We start from the raw sequence: 17,797 nt of genomic DNA, 5'->3' as shown, positions 1-17,797 counted from the left end.
AGATGTGTTGTTGGGGGGGGGGGGCATTTTACTATGATAGAGTTCTCTAAGAAAATGGTATCATAACGACTTAATTTCCTCCTGTCCAAAGCACAAAAACTTAAACTTGGTTCAAAAATTCCTTCTGTTTTAGCAGGTTTTTATTTTACACAAATTCAGAGGCTATAACAGGCAAATTGCCCAGCGAGGTGGCAGAAAAGATTTTGCCCATAAAAATATGGTTGTCCAATATAACCAAAATAATCAATATAAAAGCGTGTCAAAAGAAATAATACACTGTCCAAAACCTATTTATAATTGTCAAATATTTATTTAATTCCTGAGGACGTCGGGAACCGCTTGATCTGTAGGGATCAAGTTTTGTGCATGTACCCAGAGGTATGTATACATCACCATTGCTCCCAACATACAGGGTCCGGGTACCCAGGGCAGGGTATTGGACAGATCTCTTTATGGGGAAATTGACAGGTTTCATTTTCAGTCGAGGATGAATACTTGCTTCTTATTGTGGTACTGCAAAAATAATGGTGCATTACTGATTTCGGTGCATTGCATATTGTAGTGCATCGCGTGCTGTATTGCTCATTGTAATGCTGCGTTTAATGCATATTGTGGTGCATTGCGTACTATAGTGTTTTTTATAGTGCTTTGCTTATTGCGATGCATCGCATACTATGCTGCGTTGCTTATTTGTAGTGTAGGAAAATAATTCCGTCCCTTCTCCAACAGGTGTACCCAACCCGAGGTGAAAGGGCAAAAAAAGAAAAACGTAAAAAAATAAAAATGTAACAAGCAAAAGGGGGGGGGGCGGTGGAGAAAGAGTGGCCAACGCGTTCTTACTTCTTAGAGGGGAAGGTGTGCTACGTGGGAAGAAACCAGTTCTAACAATTACAGAAGGCATTTTAACAAGACACAGCTCATTTGAATTTCCACGGTTCATTTGCAGCCAATAGGAGCAGGCAACATAAGCGAAAAAAGAAGCGATTCACGGCTCATTTTCGACCAATTACAGGAGGCGTTTTAACGGGCAACGGTTCACTTTCATTTCTGCGGCTCTCGGCTTGTCACGGTTCGTTTGTAGCCAATAGGAGTCGGCAATATGAGCCGTCACGGTTCTTTTCACAACGTTTTCAAAAGCCTGCTTGTTCTTGGTAGTTTCTTGTATGCGATGGAAGTGTAAAAGCCGCGGTTCTTTTTTCAGGAACCGTGGCTCACTCACTCTTTGAAAAGAGCCGCTCTTCTGGACGGTTCATGAGCGGATCGCCCATCTCTACGTCAGACACTAACGGCTGTATTCACCGTCCAGGTTCTGAACGCGATCCAGTTCTAAACCGCGTTTCACCTCAAAATTGGTATTCACCACCCCTGAATCGAGATCCACGGACCAGCTTTTCGAGCCTGAAACAACCTCCGATATCGGCGATCCAGCAGGGTGGATCGAGTTTCAGCGCATGCGCAGTGAACATTATCGTCGCTGCAAACACAAACATCGACATAGTAATGTTTTTACGATGACCCGGAATGAAATAGGGAATTTAGAATAATTTATTAATTATAAGGTGATGAGTGACCGCGTTTAGGTATTAAATATATGTTAAGTAATTATCCCCGATCAATGAAAGCTTTCAACTACTTCTTGAAGCCATCAACAAGTGACGAAAGGTGGTGAGTAATGATACTTTTCTATGATTTCCTTCAAATCTGAACTTCATTCGCTAACAAAATGATCAGTATCAAATAATGATTATTTAATAATATGAGTAATATACTAATGTATTGATATTAATGACAAATTCGTCTTTATGGTACCTGAAATAGGGTCGTAGCGGGCAGGGCCGTCTTAAGAACACCATGGGCCCCCGGGCCAAGTGGCTTTTCTGAGGACCTACCAGGTAAATTACAGAAAATTTCAACCAAATCTCATTTTTGTGAGGCCCCTCTTCTCTCGAGGCCCCCGGGCCGTACTCGGGTAGGCCCATCCGTTAAGACAGCACTGGTAGTGGGCTCTCTCGATGCAGACTTTTTTCTTGAGTGGGGGCCGCTGAAAGTATTATTATGTAAAATAAAGTGTACATTTTTGTGAGGCCCCCCCATTCTCTCAGCCCTTGGGAAGTGCTCCGGTTGCCCCAGCTTATTTACGGTCCTGACCTAAAGGTTAAAATGGCAGGGTATAGTGTCACGCTTTTGAAGTTTTTTCCCTCTCTGAAAATAATGTATCATTGGTCTGAAAAGAAGTCATGAATATCTCTCTTGAATTGCAGGAATAGTCACTTGTATACAGTGTATACAAAAAAAAATTTTCCCTAACCAGGACCATCTTAAGAGCATGATGGGCCTCCTCCCCCCCCCCCCCCCGGGGACGAGAAATTTTTCTGTGGTCCTACCTGGTAAATTCTAGAAAATTTCAACCAGATCTCATTTTTGTGGGGCCTTTTTTTCTCTTGAGGAGCCTCGTACATTAAGAACTCGCAAAATGTACTAGGCAAAAGCGATCATTACAGTAGTGCATTTTAATTCCTAAACAATACAATATTCACCAACACTCTAAAATATAGATTTGTGTATGAAATGTTTCGTCTCTAATATGAAAATATTTATATTAATGCCAAGCAAAATATGTTGCATTTTTTTAGCTTTTACCTCTTGGCAAGAATATATTTATTTGATACTTTGCTGATATTTTGCTGCTGTGTGTAAACATGACATTTTCCTCATATTCAGTCGATCTCGCTTATAACATTCCCATGTATAATATTTTCCTGCTTAGTACTCGAATTAATTTTTATTAAGATTTCCTGTTTAAAGCATTTTCCCCGCTTACATTTTTCATGGTAATTTTTTGAAAAAAAAAACCTTTATAAGCAGAATCCACAGTATTTGCACAAATGAAAACACGTGCACAACAAAAAATATTTTCTGTGATGCACTCTCATTATCCAAAATCATATAATTATCAGCTCATTTCATTCTATTCGTGCATCAATATTTTGCGTTCATTCGTTTATTATTTACAGTTAAACCTCACTACAATGATACTTGATATAAAAATAAATCCTTATACATCAATATTTTGAAAGTCTTGTTTGGAAATTCCTATAGTATAATTAAAAATAAAAATAGTATAATTATAAATCAAAAACTGCTGCCACTCGATTAGAGATGAGAATATTAATATGAGAAATAACTTGAGAATAATTCTTATTATTTTTTATAAGAATATTCCCCAGTAATTTATAAAAGTAGTCTTTCCAGAGTATATTCTCTAGGATATTATATATAATTATATTATAAATAACTGGAGAATATTCTTATTAAGAATAATAAGAATATTCTCAAGTTATTTACAATAGTAGTCTTTCCAGAGTCCTTCGTTACAATATTCTCAAGAATTTTACATCTCTAATCTTAATACAACAGCAATCCCTCTACAGTGATATTTTTTCTTTATTTGCAGAATATCATTTTATTGAGATTTTAGTGTGTGATCATACCTTTCGTGCTGAAAACACCAATTCAAAAATTCATGAAATTACTTTTTGGAACCTTATTTATGTGCAGTTCATGCCTGCATTGGGCAATGATTGAGTGAAATTTATAATATTTAAGTAATCTATCATTACATAACTAGTACCACGTGATTGCTGATTACATGTGCTTTATTCGTATTATGCAGTATGATTTCACTGTATTTGAAATCACAACACATGAGTATGATTTGCTTCATTCTTTAGGGAAATTTTTTTTCATGAAAACTATGTTTTTAATTTTTCAGATGAAACAAGTATTTGGGAGCAAAAGTAGGGTAAAAACACATCTATGATAAAATGTGGCCACTGAAGACGAGCTGACTGAATCATGGAAGAAAATCTCAATATTTATTTACAATGTTTGTGTGTGTGTTATACGTACCATTATTTTTTTTAGCAATCTCAAATACTTCCATATAAATATGAATAAATTATTTTTGATAATTGATTTGTCGTTATTTCTTAAGTGAGGAAAATGTTAGCTTTTTTTTTTACGTAGTTTGAATTTGTGCCTTAATTATGTTCAAGTTACAGTGTAAATTTTGAAAGTAACGAATTACTAGATTGTGATTATCATGTAATTACGGTATATATTTGAAAAAAAAAATCCAGATTTAACTACCAATCCTGCTAGTTAAAAGAGAGATGGAAAATGATTTTGTTGATGAATAATGACATTGAATCTATCAATATATGTCGTTTTTTTTTAATTTTTAGTCTTGGCTATTAGTTTACCCTTTAGTTAAACATGATTCAAAGGCATTTTACACATTAAAAAAAAAAAATTGTCCACACACTAATGCTTGTATTGACTGTCAGATTTGAAACTTTGTTTACAGAGTTTTTATTTTTAAGAATCTTTCAGCTTCAAGGACGTCCTTTCAACTTATATTTAATAATATAATGAACTGTTTTGAACTGAATCTAACTTTTTATGTAAGCTAATCAAAAAAACTAGTACACATGTTGGAACAGTTTTTTGTTGAAAAGAAAACCGTTGGGTTTAGCATTTTATACATTGAGAGGGGGCACATCTTGTGTGTAGGAAGGATTGCATGCAACTATCATACAAGTTTCAACAAATTACAAAAAATCAGTCTCAGATATTAACTTATTTGGCTAATAGGAAATATAGCTATTAATGTTCAGTAATTTAATATTCAATGTGCATCACAAGAATTACTATTAACACTAGTGCTAATTACTATTAGCATAAAAAAAAATTTTTGGAAATCAAATTCACTGAATTTTGTACTTTTTCATTTTAATGTGTATCTAAAAATTTGATTTCAGGTACAAAACAATCATAATTTAAAAAATATTCAGATAAAATTATTTTTTGAAAAATTTGCAAATTTATTAGTATTTTTTAAAATATAAATTTTACACAATTGCGACCGTCCTTTTTTCCTTCATTTCATTCACGATTTATAAAATTTGTATGTGCTGATACATTTTTTTTTTTCTTCAAAGCAATGAAAAGCGCATAAGCTGATTGTACTTGCGATAAATCAAATCAATTTATTCATTTACAACATTCATCTAATCTGAGAATATTAGCAATTCCGTAGCGAAATGAAAAACCATCATTATAGATATAGCGGAAGTAGGAAAGAAAACCGTAGCTGGAATGAAATGGAATTTCCATTAAAAAGGGGATGATAAAACCATATTTTGCTTATGGAAAAAAAAATTGTTGAAAAACGTAAACACAAGAATCCAACCGTTGAGTTTTCTACTTCATTAGAAGATCAAAAACCCTTCATCCAATCAGCGTCGGATCTACTCTCGCCAAGCTAATATACGCCAAATACTCGCCAACTGAACCGAGTTTCACTTGATACGCACTCGAGACTCACTGGTGAATGCCAAATTCGTTCTAAAACTGAAACGGGTTTCAACTGATCCGCGTTTCAGGACCGTGAGTGGTGAATACGGCCGTAAGGACGCCGAACAAAAAACATCAGCGTGCAAAACATAATAGAAACCACCAAGCATAAAAATCGAAAAAAATATCAGTTAAAAAAAATTACACCTGGCCCATTTTTTTAATAATAAAAAGATCGGGGCATAAGGAATTACGGGCATAAATATTCTATGTATTAAAACTAAAACCCGGACCCTTGGTTTAATAAACGGATCCGGGCATGGAAAATTCTGTAGGTTCATTTTAAATAATAAACCGATAAAACGGAAGGCATGGCAATGGATCAATAACTAATAAATACAGAAGGGAGGAATAATAATCAAAGAGAGAGAGACGCGCTGGAAATAGAGCAACGGCTGCTTGGAATTTTTGAAAAAACGCGGTGAACAAAAGAAGAAAAAAAAATCCTATTTGGCGAAACCGGAAAAGTATTAAAAAATACGGCAACACAGTTAAGCATAATGACGATCTTGGCGACTTATCGCGAGAAAAAAGTCGCCAAAGTCGTGGCGGACCATACTGCATCTGTTCCAAATAGGTTCCCCCACTTTAATGAGTGCACACGTGTAACTATTTATCACTCTACAAACATCATTTCACATATCCATTCCTCTGAATACGAGGATCATCTTTTAATCACCTGTAATTTATATATTATTCTTTTAAATTTTTGGATGATGTAGTAACCTTATATTCTTTGAATAGTGAGCACTCATCACGACAAACAAACAGAAATTTATGAATAAAAAAAATTAAAATAAGAACGTAAACATGAGACGACGATCCTACTCGATCGCTTTCACACACACTTCTCCCTCTCTATTTTCGAATGTCCCATTTTGTTTTTGCAATCTTCCGTCTCCTGAGGCTTTTCTTCTTGCGCTCTCGAGCCTTATACCATACGTCAAGGTTGTACGTCAAGGTTTTCAACTGAGATGCGCGCTACAGAACACTGCAGATGAGTAATGGTAAAATTCTGAAAATAGTTTGCTATACATAGTGACATCTATCTATTGTACACAATGAATTACTATGTGGTGTCAGAAAAAATTAAATTACGCACTTACACTAATAATGTTATAGAGCCTCAGTGTCTTTATATTTTTAAGAAAAGTTGTGTTTCATTTTTACTCGTCATTGCTAATTTCTTTACTTTTTAGATTAGGAGAGAAAGCTTGGTTTGTAGGATACTAGACCTACATACAAATATATTTATTAAAAGGAATCAATGTGTGTATTTTATTGATTATTTATCTTAATGTTGTGATGCTTTTATACATTTATTAGGATTTTAAGATTAGCTTATTATCGGCCCAGGGCTGAAACTGGGGGGGGGGGGCATGTGGGTCAGGTGCTGGACCAGACGGGGTGCAGAGAATTCATCCTGTAACTGTTTCTACATGCAAGGGGATACCAAAATTCTAGCTTACCCGGGGGACAAAATATTTTGTTGTGCCCCTGTGTTGACCTATTACTGAGGTCACATAACGAAATATGGGTATTTACCATTTACGCGTAGACTATTTTTTTGCCATAATTGTAATTTTCAATTTGCAGTTGAGTTTTTATCTTGGCTCTCAAAGTATTGCTTTTGAATATATATATATATATTTTTTCCAGATTAATTGCTGTTGGGTCACGCAGTTTCAAGAAAAGAACTATATTTCTATTATTAAAGCATATTTTTTTTTGTAATTCAAAGTTTACTGGTACTCTAAAGCAGCGTAGTAATTGATTACTTAGTGTAGAAAAATATGAATATGATATTTGCAAAATCTTGCTTTCATCAGTTATGTACATTATGTTTGAATATTTTTTTAATAAATTAATTTATTCACTCATTGAACTTGTCAATTTACATTATTGAACCTGTGTGTGCTATTTAGAATTTGTAATATACTGAAGAAAATTCTGATAAAACAAATGCATTTATTTTAATTTCTAGAATTTTTTTACTAAATTTCCAATATAGTAGTAGTAGTAGGCAGAAGTTTATCAAATCCTTATCACACAATCATTTAATATCCAGAAGAAATTTTCTTCATGTAATCTAAATTGACTATATATATTTTTGTATGCCGACTTTTATCCTAAAATTAAGGATCGGGGTAGGAATATTTTATTTTCAATAAAAACCTGAAAAAAAAGTTTAAAGCTGATAAGAATTTTTTTTTTGCTATATACTTTTGTGTTTAACATTAATTACTTGATCGTAATCACACGAACTGTTACGAATTCAACCTGTTGTTTACCAATAATTTCGTGAAACATGGTTTATTTCTCGTAGTAAAAATTTGTTCCTTGAAATTCCTCATTTCTCCCACAAATTGAATTTTCCAAATGTATTTGCCACCCATTTTTAGCGTGCGGGGAATTCTGTTAGGTTGCTATGCCAGATTTACAGACGTGATTTTTCCCCCCTCTGTTTGGCGGTCATTTCCGAAGCGACGATTTCGTGCAGCAACCCTGTTGGACCTCCGCGAGGACCAGAATGCCTGATAGTTCCACTCGCATATGAAATCATCTTACACTGAGCTATAAGTAAAGTGGAGTGAGGACTGTGTGAGCCTATGCGACCGCATCACACCCTTTTGGAGCGAAGCGGGCAAAATAGTTTCTGAACATGTTAATGCAATGGGGCAATTCCAAATACGAGTCATATACATTCCGTTTTTTTTTCATTTTTCGGCCAATAATTATATGTTCTTTATCTTCAAAAATTTTATCAAAATGAATACTTACTTTCGTACACAAAATAACCTTTCTTTTCAAAAACTTGAGGGGAGCTATTTTTTTAATAAAAAAAACATACATTTCTAACATTTTGGGATTCTCATCGTGATCGTTGACTGTTTGCATTTTGGTGTAGGCTTCTACTTTGAAAATTCATAGCAGCGAATATTTCCGCGAATTAGCTGCTGAAAAAAAAAACTTTCAATGCAAGAAACGAAATAAAAATTAGAGAGAAAAAAAAAAAGTGTTTAATATTTTTTTTCAAACATTATTATATATACAACAATACATTGTTTATATATAATTACATAATATATTGTACACAGGAACTTGAAAAGTTTTTAGGAAAATATGTCACCAATCATCCAGTTAACTCGATTACTGAACTGAACATCATTCATTTTAATATTCGTAGCCTTAGAGCTAATTTTGATTGATGATTTTGTTGATAATATTGACTTATTAATCTTATCAGAGATATGGGTGAGTGAAGAGGAGCTATAAAACTTTTTAATATCAATGGTTTCCAGAAATTTTCATGCTGCAGATCCTATAACAATTCTGGTGGTGTGTGCATTTTCTTGAAAACATGCCTTGGGTTTGTGTTGACTGACCCAGTACAAATTAATTCTGCTGAAATTGTTCAGCTACTTGAACCTTCAATTAATTTATTAATAACCTGTATTTATAGGTCTCACGCCTTCACTATTTCAGATTTTCTCCAGGAGTTTGAAATTTTATTGGGTAATATAAAAAACCATGATGTAATTATTATTGGTGAAATTAACATAAACATATTGGATGAAATTAATACTAACCATTATGAATATCTTGATCTCCTGTCAAGCAATGGTTTTCTACCTATGATATCTCAAATAACTAGACCTTCCTCTAAGTCATGCATTGATCATATTTTTATAAGAAATTTGTCACTGCTTTTGTTTTCTGAATCTGTAGTCTGGGAAACGGATTTGACTAATCATTACCCGATTTTATGTAAATTATCATACTCTAATATTAATTCGGGTCCGGTATAAAAATTCAATGTTTATAGAAAAAAAAAAATTAATTATTCCCACCTCAATCTATATCTACAGAATTATACACTTTGCATAAGTAATTCCCAAAGTGATGGTGCTTTTGATGAATTTATTGTTAAACTTGAAACCAGCATAAATAATCATACATCATATCGTGATATTAACCTTTCCAGACGGACTGATAAAACTTGGATTACATCAGAGATAAAACACACATCTAATTAAAATCAAACAAACTTTATTTAAAAACTAAAAAATATCCATTTGTGATCAGGAGGTAAGTATTGCATATTATAATGTCACTCATTACCTAAAATACAAAATCAAAATTTCTAAACAATTTTGCTTTTCTCAACAGTTTTCAAAATGTGATACAATTTCGAAACTGTTCTGAAAAAAAATAATATTCTCATTTCTTTCTCAGACTAATTTTTTTTCTCCTAATCAACATGGGTTTCTTGCTAATCACTGAAGCTCCTTTACTAGATTTTAGTACATACATAATACACAATCTTGACAAAAACCATAGCGGTATTCTTAGACATAAGAAAAGCCTTTGACAGCGTTCTCTTCTTTAATATATTTATAGATGATTTAAGTAATCTAAAAATTGATGGCAAGATAATCACGTTTGCTGATGATAGTCATACTTTACTCTGCTGCTACCTATGAATCTCTCCAGATTACAGTAAACTCTGACACGATAAAAATTAGAGACTGGTTTCATGCAAATGATCTTCAACTTAATATCTCTAAAACTAAATATATTAACTTTTCTTTGCATAACATTCCAGCCTTGAATATTGACTTTATAATTCATAAATCTGTATGTAACATTAACACTGATTGTAACTGTGATAAATTAGAACAAGTTAATACTATAAAATATCTGGGTATTTATATTGACTCTGACATGAAATGGAAATCCCATGTTTATAATCTCCAAATAAAATCAAGATTTACAATGTATAAATTTTATTTTCTAAAATATTTTGTTAATTGCCCTTTTGTAATCACCCTTAACTACTCACTGTTCCATTCTTACTTATTATACCGTTTATATATTTGGGGTAGTGACTATTTGACTAGGTTTAAAACCTATTATATCACTACAGAAGAAAATTATTAGGCTAATTTTTAATGACTATTATACCCCTTCCATCACTCTCTTCAAAAGTATAGAAAATAAATAAATAAATAATATAAATTTTATAAATCCCTGACACTTCTCTTTAAACGTCAATACTTCCTACCATTAATATCCACTTGATATTCTGCTAGGTGTAACGCTACATATTCTTTGCCAATTATTCACAAAACATTAAAAAAATTCATTTCTTATACCTAATACCTAAGTTGTATAACTCTCTACCCATTGAAATTAAGAATGCTTCCTCTCTTTACACGTACAAAAAGTACCTCAAAAGATATCTATTGTCTTTTCAAAGAAATCGCCCCTCACACTAATTAAAGTAATTGATTTTATCTCATTATATTTATCAACATTTTAAATATTTTGCCTTTCTGACAGTAGCTCAATTATTTAAATCATACTTATTATCTCTAATTTTGATATTTAAAATGCACCCACCACGCGTTGCCACAATAATGTTATTAATTTTTTCCCCCCTTCACACATTGTACTTTTTTTAATCAATAACCCATCATCCAGTATGTGACAGTCATGTTCACTTTGGATGAAAAGTAGTCCCTATTTGTATATGTATGCTTGTACATTTCTTTGCTAAATTAAAAAAATAATAATAAATGTGAACATACAAGTTTTTTCCCCAATAAACAATTTACAAACAGGTCCACGAAGAATAATTTGGAATATTAAAATTGCAATTCACAAGAGCACTTATATGTTTACTATGAAATAATTACTTAGTTACAATGCAGTTTGTCTAGTATTTTATACAGACAAACTCTCTAAATTTGATGGGATTTTTTCCCCCTCCAACATATGCAATATAACATATTCACAGCATATAAGAAATTTTTCACCATTTTCATTACATTTATTTTAATCATGACTCTACAACTGCCATGTTTTCTAACATTGACCTAGAACTAACCAGAAACTAACTATTTCCTCTAATTAAGACTTTGTAATAATTATTGCATACATAGCTCAGCAGTAATCAACACATTAAGGAAGATGACCAGGTGGTGACCCAAAATTTCAATAAAAGATATTTCACAGGCGATACATTAGAATTTAAATGAACTTGAAAATATCAAAAAAACTTTGCATTAAATTGGCATTTTCATAACTATGCAATCGAAGCCCAAGGGGGACCAGAGGTGCCAACATGAAGAAAACAGGGCATTGTGTATTCATTAATTGGGGAATTGACATGGAAGAACATGTAAGTCACACAAATCAAATCTTACAGGACCTATCCTAATAAACAGAGTTAATTATTAGAGCGCAATCCAGGGGAGTGCTTCCTTATGCTGTAACATTTTCAACATATGAAAAAGCAGCATATAAAGCAACATATTTCTCAGCTGATATACTAGGAGTTCAAATGGGACAACTCCTCCAAAAGTGTCTTTTAACAAGGTAACAGTTTGCATGGGCATTCCACATGCTTTTTGCACTGTTGTTAACATTGATGTAAGATCTGATACTTTTTTTTGTCCCTCTGTTTCAATCTTTACTGGAGCAGTTTAATTTTGCGCTTCAGTTCAGCTTTGGTGGGATTACCGGACTTCGACACTTCAGAACTGATCTAAAAAATTAGGGCAATCCTCCCTTGACAAAGTGACTGTAGACAGTTCTGATAATGCTGTAACAGCTGCTTCAAATTCATTTTGAACAACTGATTCATCAGTGTTCGCCATGTTGTCATGATTGCGAACAGCAGTTTTTAATCTTTTAAAAATCTGCAAAAAAAAAAATTAATCTTATTAAAATATTAATTTCATATACAGTAAACCTCTTCTAATGGCCACCTCCGAACTACTGCCATATTTTTTTGAAACCAAAGGATTCTGTCTCAGACTTAACATTACAAGTAACCTCGGATCAACTACTTCCAAGAATGATCACTTGACACAGAGTTGAAAAAATATGCTTAGCACAATGAGAAATATTTAAAAAAAAATTCTAGTTGATTTTCAAGGCAGTTCCCCCCCCCCCCCAAATTCGATGAAAAGAAAGACTGTGTGTATATGCTTTCTATTCCTGGGTATAAATGCTAGATAGGTGTTGAAGGTAGTGGAGAGGGGAAAAAAAATCTTACAGATTAAAGGGGGGACAACAGAAGACATGCTGTCAACACTAATACACAAGCTGTCCAATTACTAGAAAAGCTTTGTTTATGTGGCACTCCTTACTTCAAGGCATGGTTCAATCCAAAAAATGGACCTTGCAAATAGCAAATGAATAGAAATATCATGAACATAAATTTTTTGGGAGGGATGTCTCAATCTTCTTTTCACAAGAACGTCTTCAGCTATCGGACTGAATATAAAAATACCCTGGAAAGGCGGCTTAATTTATTTTGGATGGTCCTGTTAGCGGCCGTTGTTAGGAGGTTTACTGTAATTTTCCATTATAGTTTGCAAATAAAGTTGTTTCTAATTTTTACGAGAAAAACAGAAGTTGCAAAAGATTTCGAAAATTATACAAATATTTATAACTATATAATATATAAATATATATTTTGCAATATAAAAGCTGTGTACTATGTTGCACGATGACAATTTGATTGTTCGCCGCATAATTGAATACACTGGTTAATCAAATATTATGTGCCAGAACTGTTGATACCATTCAAGTGGAGCCCCGATTGTACTTAAAATTTGAAACCACTCAAACAAGGAAAAATAACTTAATATCTTACCAGTGGAGGGCGTTTAATAAGTGATCAGCGTCGCTTCTGCAAAGGTTGAGGGTGATGTGGAAAATTGAATATAGTAGGAACAGCATGTTCTTTCAGATAGCGTTGAGAAGAGGACTTACGGCCGTATTCACCACTCACGGTCCTGAAACGCGGATCAGTTGAAACCCGTTTCAGTTTTAGAACGAATTTGGTATTCACCAGTGAGTCTTGAGTGTGTATCAAGTGGAACTCGGTTCAGTTGGCGAATGTTCACTTGGCAACTATTGGCGACGAAACTGCTTGTTTCTGATTGGTTGACTTTATAAGCAAGCGGCTTTCCGGCTGCGGAAATCAAGTCAAGTCAATTTGAAGAAGAAGAAGAAGAGAATGACGACTGTTTTATTTGTTTACACGCTGCTTTTCTGTGTTTCTCTGCAGCATTTCCTCGTGTTTTTTTCATCTCCTACAAATAATGGCTGATAAGATTACTTTTTCCCCTTATGAAAAACAAATTCTGCTGAATCTTGTGGATGATTTTCGACATTTAGTGGAAAATAAAAGGACTAATGCTATCACCAATCGGCAAAAGCAAGAAGCTTGGGAGAATCTCGCTATTCTGTTTAATGGGACACTGAACGTTCACAAACGCACCAAGAAGCAGCTGAAGGCACATTACAAGAAGCTGAAAAGTACCGCACAGAAGCGGGTGAATGAGCAGAAACGAGCAATGTACAAGACTGGTGGCGGTCCTCCCCCAAAAATAGCCATCACTGCAATGGATGAGCGATTGATCGCTGTGGGAGCATGTAAATTGGCGCATCGAAATAAATTCGATTCCCAAGCTCAATACGAAGATGAAGGTAAACAAAATTATCTACAATCATTCATTCTACACTAATTTCATTGACCCACACTCTAAAAGTTTTGTTTATTAAAGATACTGAGGCATGGTATAGGTTAATGCTAATTTTATCCTTGCAGAATCATTAGGGGAAGATGAAGTGCTAGATTCAGAGGAATACGAGGTATGTTAATATAATATTTTTCAACATATGCATTTGTAAATAAACACTGCAGTAAGGAATACAAAGTTCACCCTGTACACGAAGCGCACCTTCAGTGAAATCTTTTCTCATTTCTCACGCATTCAAATTACACAGGGGTGGGAAAAATTTCATTTTGACCTCCACCCATGCATGCTCCTCTGGATACAACTTCTTGCTGTTTGATACATTACCATGAATGAGTATTATGTATAGTCTATTTAGTTCAACCAGGGGCAAGGACAGAACTGCCGCATGAGGGAGGGCTCAAGATAAATACTGGGGAATATCATATATATATATATAAAATCAACCCCACCCTCTTTGGGTACACAAATCCAACATATCATTAACATGCACATTTATTTTTAATGTAAAGTAAATGGTATAAAAAAACATTTTATTCATTTCTTTGTAATACACTGGTGAAATAAATTAAGAGAATTTGCATTTTATCGAATTTCATGAAAAGAACTGAACTGAATGTAAAACCACTGCTTCTAGACAAAAATGGAAATCTTGTACATCAAATATGTAAGCGTACACGTGTGTGTGTAGGCGGAGCCAGTAGAGAAACAGGCTTTATAAGCGCACGTCAGTTAAGACGCATTTCGTTCGCTAGCACACCTCGGTGAATTTCTTGGTGTTATTTTGCAGCAATCGGTTAATTTCAAATTGTAACAGTAAAAATGAGTAACCACCAATGTTTAGATGATGGAATGAGGTCTTTCTTGTCGATATATAAATGAAAACATAGTTGCTGTGTGTGTCACAAAATGTAATCTTCAAGTTCTTGATTATATTTACAGTGCAAGTAAAGTCTTCACAACCTTTGTTTTAGGAAGCTCCAGACAACCTTGGCCAACCATCTACCTCCACAAAAGGACACAACATTCAACGGCCGTCATTGGTTTTTTTTGACAAAAGCCCCAATCAAGAACATGTACATGGTCAGTCATAAATCTTTAAATAGTAATAAAATGGAATTTTGGTTAAGAAGCATAATAACATGCTTGCAATTCGAATTGCTGGTATATGGAATCAAACTTCCCCCATACGAAATAATGGAACATCAGGCGAGTTTTGTTCTACAATTATTCAACCACAAAAAAAACTTATTATACTAATAAAAACAGGATTCGATGCAACAGGAAATTACAATTAATACAATACTATAATGTTACAAATTAACCATAAATGAAAAGAGAAAAGAAGACTATCGCTTAGCAGAATCTACGTACTTGTTGTCTGCAAACTCATCCCCTTTTGCGTGCCTGGAAAAGAACCTATGCAATGATGCTTATTAACCTAAGTTCCACTTACACAAATTTAATATGACCTCACAACCACAGTAATGTTGAAAGTTTTTAAATCAATATCATTATTTGTAGGATCAACAAAAGTCCACTGTACAATTGACAGAGGAAGCTCCACAGTCTTCAGAAGAGGTACAAATATAATCTCTTATTTCCAGCATATTTTAAGTGACTTCTTGCTAATTGATGTAATATAAACTATCACGCATACAGTCAATATACTCATTGCATTCTTTTTCAAATTTTCTAATATCAATGGGCATTAATATAAGTACTTCAAAGTATTCTGAAACTGAAAAGCTCCTAATTCATTATTTTTTCACAGAAGGATCTGTGGCCGCTTAGCCAGCCATCTGCCTCCACAACTAGAAAGGATTTGCAGGTACAAATATATCTCTTATGCAAGCTATTTTTTCAATTTCTATTGAAAAAAGTATTTGTGATTTGTTTTTTCTAAAAAAAAGTTTTGGTGCCTACATGATAGCAAGTTTTAATTAAATGTGCTAAAGCGCAGCTGCTACGTTAGAAGACTAGTAATAATATTGTTAGGATTTAGTAGGAGTTGTAAGGTAGAATGATTCGGCAGAGATTGTACCTCTGTAGCAATACCTCTTGTTAGGTGTATGAAGCATTGCTCCAGTTCTTTAGCAATACATGGTATTAATAGAACTGATTAGTGCATATACTATTACTGAAGCTTATAATTGTTTATTAATTTTTTACAGGAAGCTCGATGGCCACTCAGCCAGCCCTCCACCTCTGCAGCTGGAAAGGATTCACAGGTATAGCTATGACATGTTATTGCATATTTTTTTAGAACCAGTGTATTTTTCTCGCTTATTCCTGTTAGCATTTTTTTTAATAACATAATGCTTATTAAGTATTAACATAATGCTTATTAAGTATTAACATAATGCTTATTAAGTATTAACATAATGCTTATTAAGTATTAACATAATGCTTTTATGTATTACGTTATGTTAAACTAATACATTGTTAAAGTTGTTCAATTCATTGTCTTTCCAGAAAGTTCAGTACAAAATAACACCATTGCCTTCCACTTCGAAATCTGAGGCTAGACAGCCCTCAAAAGAGGTAAGAATGCCATTAGTGGTGCAATTATTAGTGATGGTAAGGAGCATCATCTTCATATACCATCCAGTATTGTATATTCTATAAACAAATACAAATATTTTTTAATGGCAGTGTTGGCTCAAATTCCAAGCACCTGTGGTAGTAAAAACAGCATGTGCATTTCTTGGTGCTTAACTTTTTTTTTAATTTTGCATCTGTAGGCTTCCAGTGGTTCAGGGCACCAGCCTTCAGCATTACATCTAATTACCCCAATGAGGAAAAGGAGGAGAGTAGCTGCAGCGGATTTAACGGCTGACGTACTGGTAAATGCTGTAAAGGAAAAGGCGCTGAGCGAGACACAGACACGTGGGAGAATGGTTGCTATACGCGAAAAAGAACATGAAATATATGTAGAGTGGATGAAGCAGCAGATGAACTATAGAAGAATCGAACACGAAATTAAAACTTTTACAGGGGTTATTAGAGAAAATTAGCTCCTGAAAGAAAAGATAGCATTTTTTTTTAAAAATCAAAGTAATTGTGTGAAATTAAATTATTTTTTCCTGTGCCAATTGCTTTTTTCCCTCAAAAGTTCTTTAGCTTCAAAAAGGAGGAGGTAGACATAAAATGTATTGTGGAAATATTAATATCATGATTGGCATGATATCACATTCGATGCATAAATTTCGAAAGTGTTGCTCTTTTGAAGGCTCAAAACAATGTGCTGAAATATGGGAGAACAAGAAATTTTTTGTGTGCGCGCGTGAAAAAAAAATTGGGGATTTTTATTGCAGGACATCTTCACTCGGCCAAGAGCTTGTTGCAAAACAATGCAAAAATTCCTCTTTGGGATTGCCAGGGACATACTAGTGAATTAAGCATGTTCAATCAGGCGATACATTTTAATCGTGGAACTATTTAGCTGGCACAATCAAATCTTTGTGGTTTGGCACACATTTCATGCAAGAGCATGTAACAAAGTAAATTTTGCTATAGATACATCTTATTTGCACCCAGTCATGCCACATATTTCCAATTCAAATCTACCATACCAGTTTCACTCAAAATTAGGGTCTCCCTCTTTCAAGTCACAGATTAGCCCATAAATATTTTCAGCTAGCGCCAAATACGAGGGCCATAACAGACAAAATATATATGGATGTCAAATATATATTTCAACTAATCGAAAAATCCAGCAACCCATGAAAAAAAAATTGATAAATTATTCTATCCTGGATTCTTAGAATTAAAATTCTACATTGCAAAACTTTCTCAAATTTTAAATTTTATAACTGATTTTCAGC

At 33.8% G+C, this 17,797-nt stretch overlaps 1 protein-coding gene and 1 long non-coding RNA gene across 2 annotated transcripts; both read left to right on the top strand.

Annotated features, from left to right (window-relative positions):
- The first annotated feature begins 1,239 nt into the window (after positions 1-1,239).
- On the top strand, positions 1,240-3,971 carry LOC149076636 (uncharacterized). Its single transcript, XR_016193959.1, has 2 exons — positions 1,240-1,665; positions 3,773-3,971. It is a non-coding gene; the product is annotated as an uncharacterized LOC149076636 (long non-coding RNA).
- Positions 3,972-14,015: 10,044 nt separating this feature from the next.
- Positions 14,016-17,060, top strand: LOC149076635 (uncharacterized). The gene is made up of 7 exons (XM_089244247.1): positions 14,016-14,085; positions 14,945-15,053; positions 15,495-15,551; positions 15,745-15,801; positions 16,145-16,201; positions 16,446-16,514; positions 16,715-17,060. Exons 2-7 carry the CDS (start codon positions 15,045-15,047, stop codon positions 16,985-16,987), a joined length of 522 nt encoding a protein of 173 aa, XP_089100373.1. The 5' UTR covers positions 14,016-14,085; positions 14,945-15,044; the 3' UTR covers positions 16,988-17,060.
- Positions 17,061-17,797: the final 737 nt, after the last annotated feature.

The sequence above is a fragment of the Pholcus phalangioides genome, unplaced genomic scaffold (assembly GCF_987345545.1).
Source record: "Pholcus phalangioides strain wild (caught in Gottingen) unplaced genomic scaffold, Ppha-v1.0 ptg000015l_1, whole genome shotgun sequence".
Lineage (NCBI taxonomy): Eukaryota > Metazoa > Arthropoda > Arachnida > Araneae > Pholcidae > Pholcus > Pholcus phalangioides.
The sequence above is the reverse complement of the archived record's forward strand: the minus strand, read 5'-3'. Positions and strand labels throughout refer to the sequence as shown.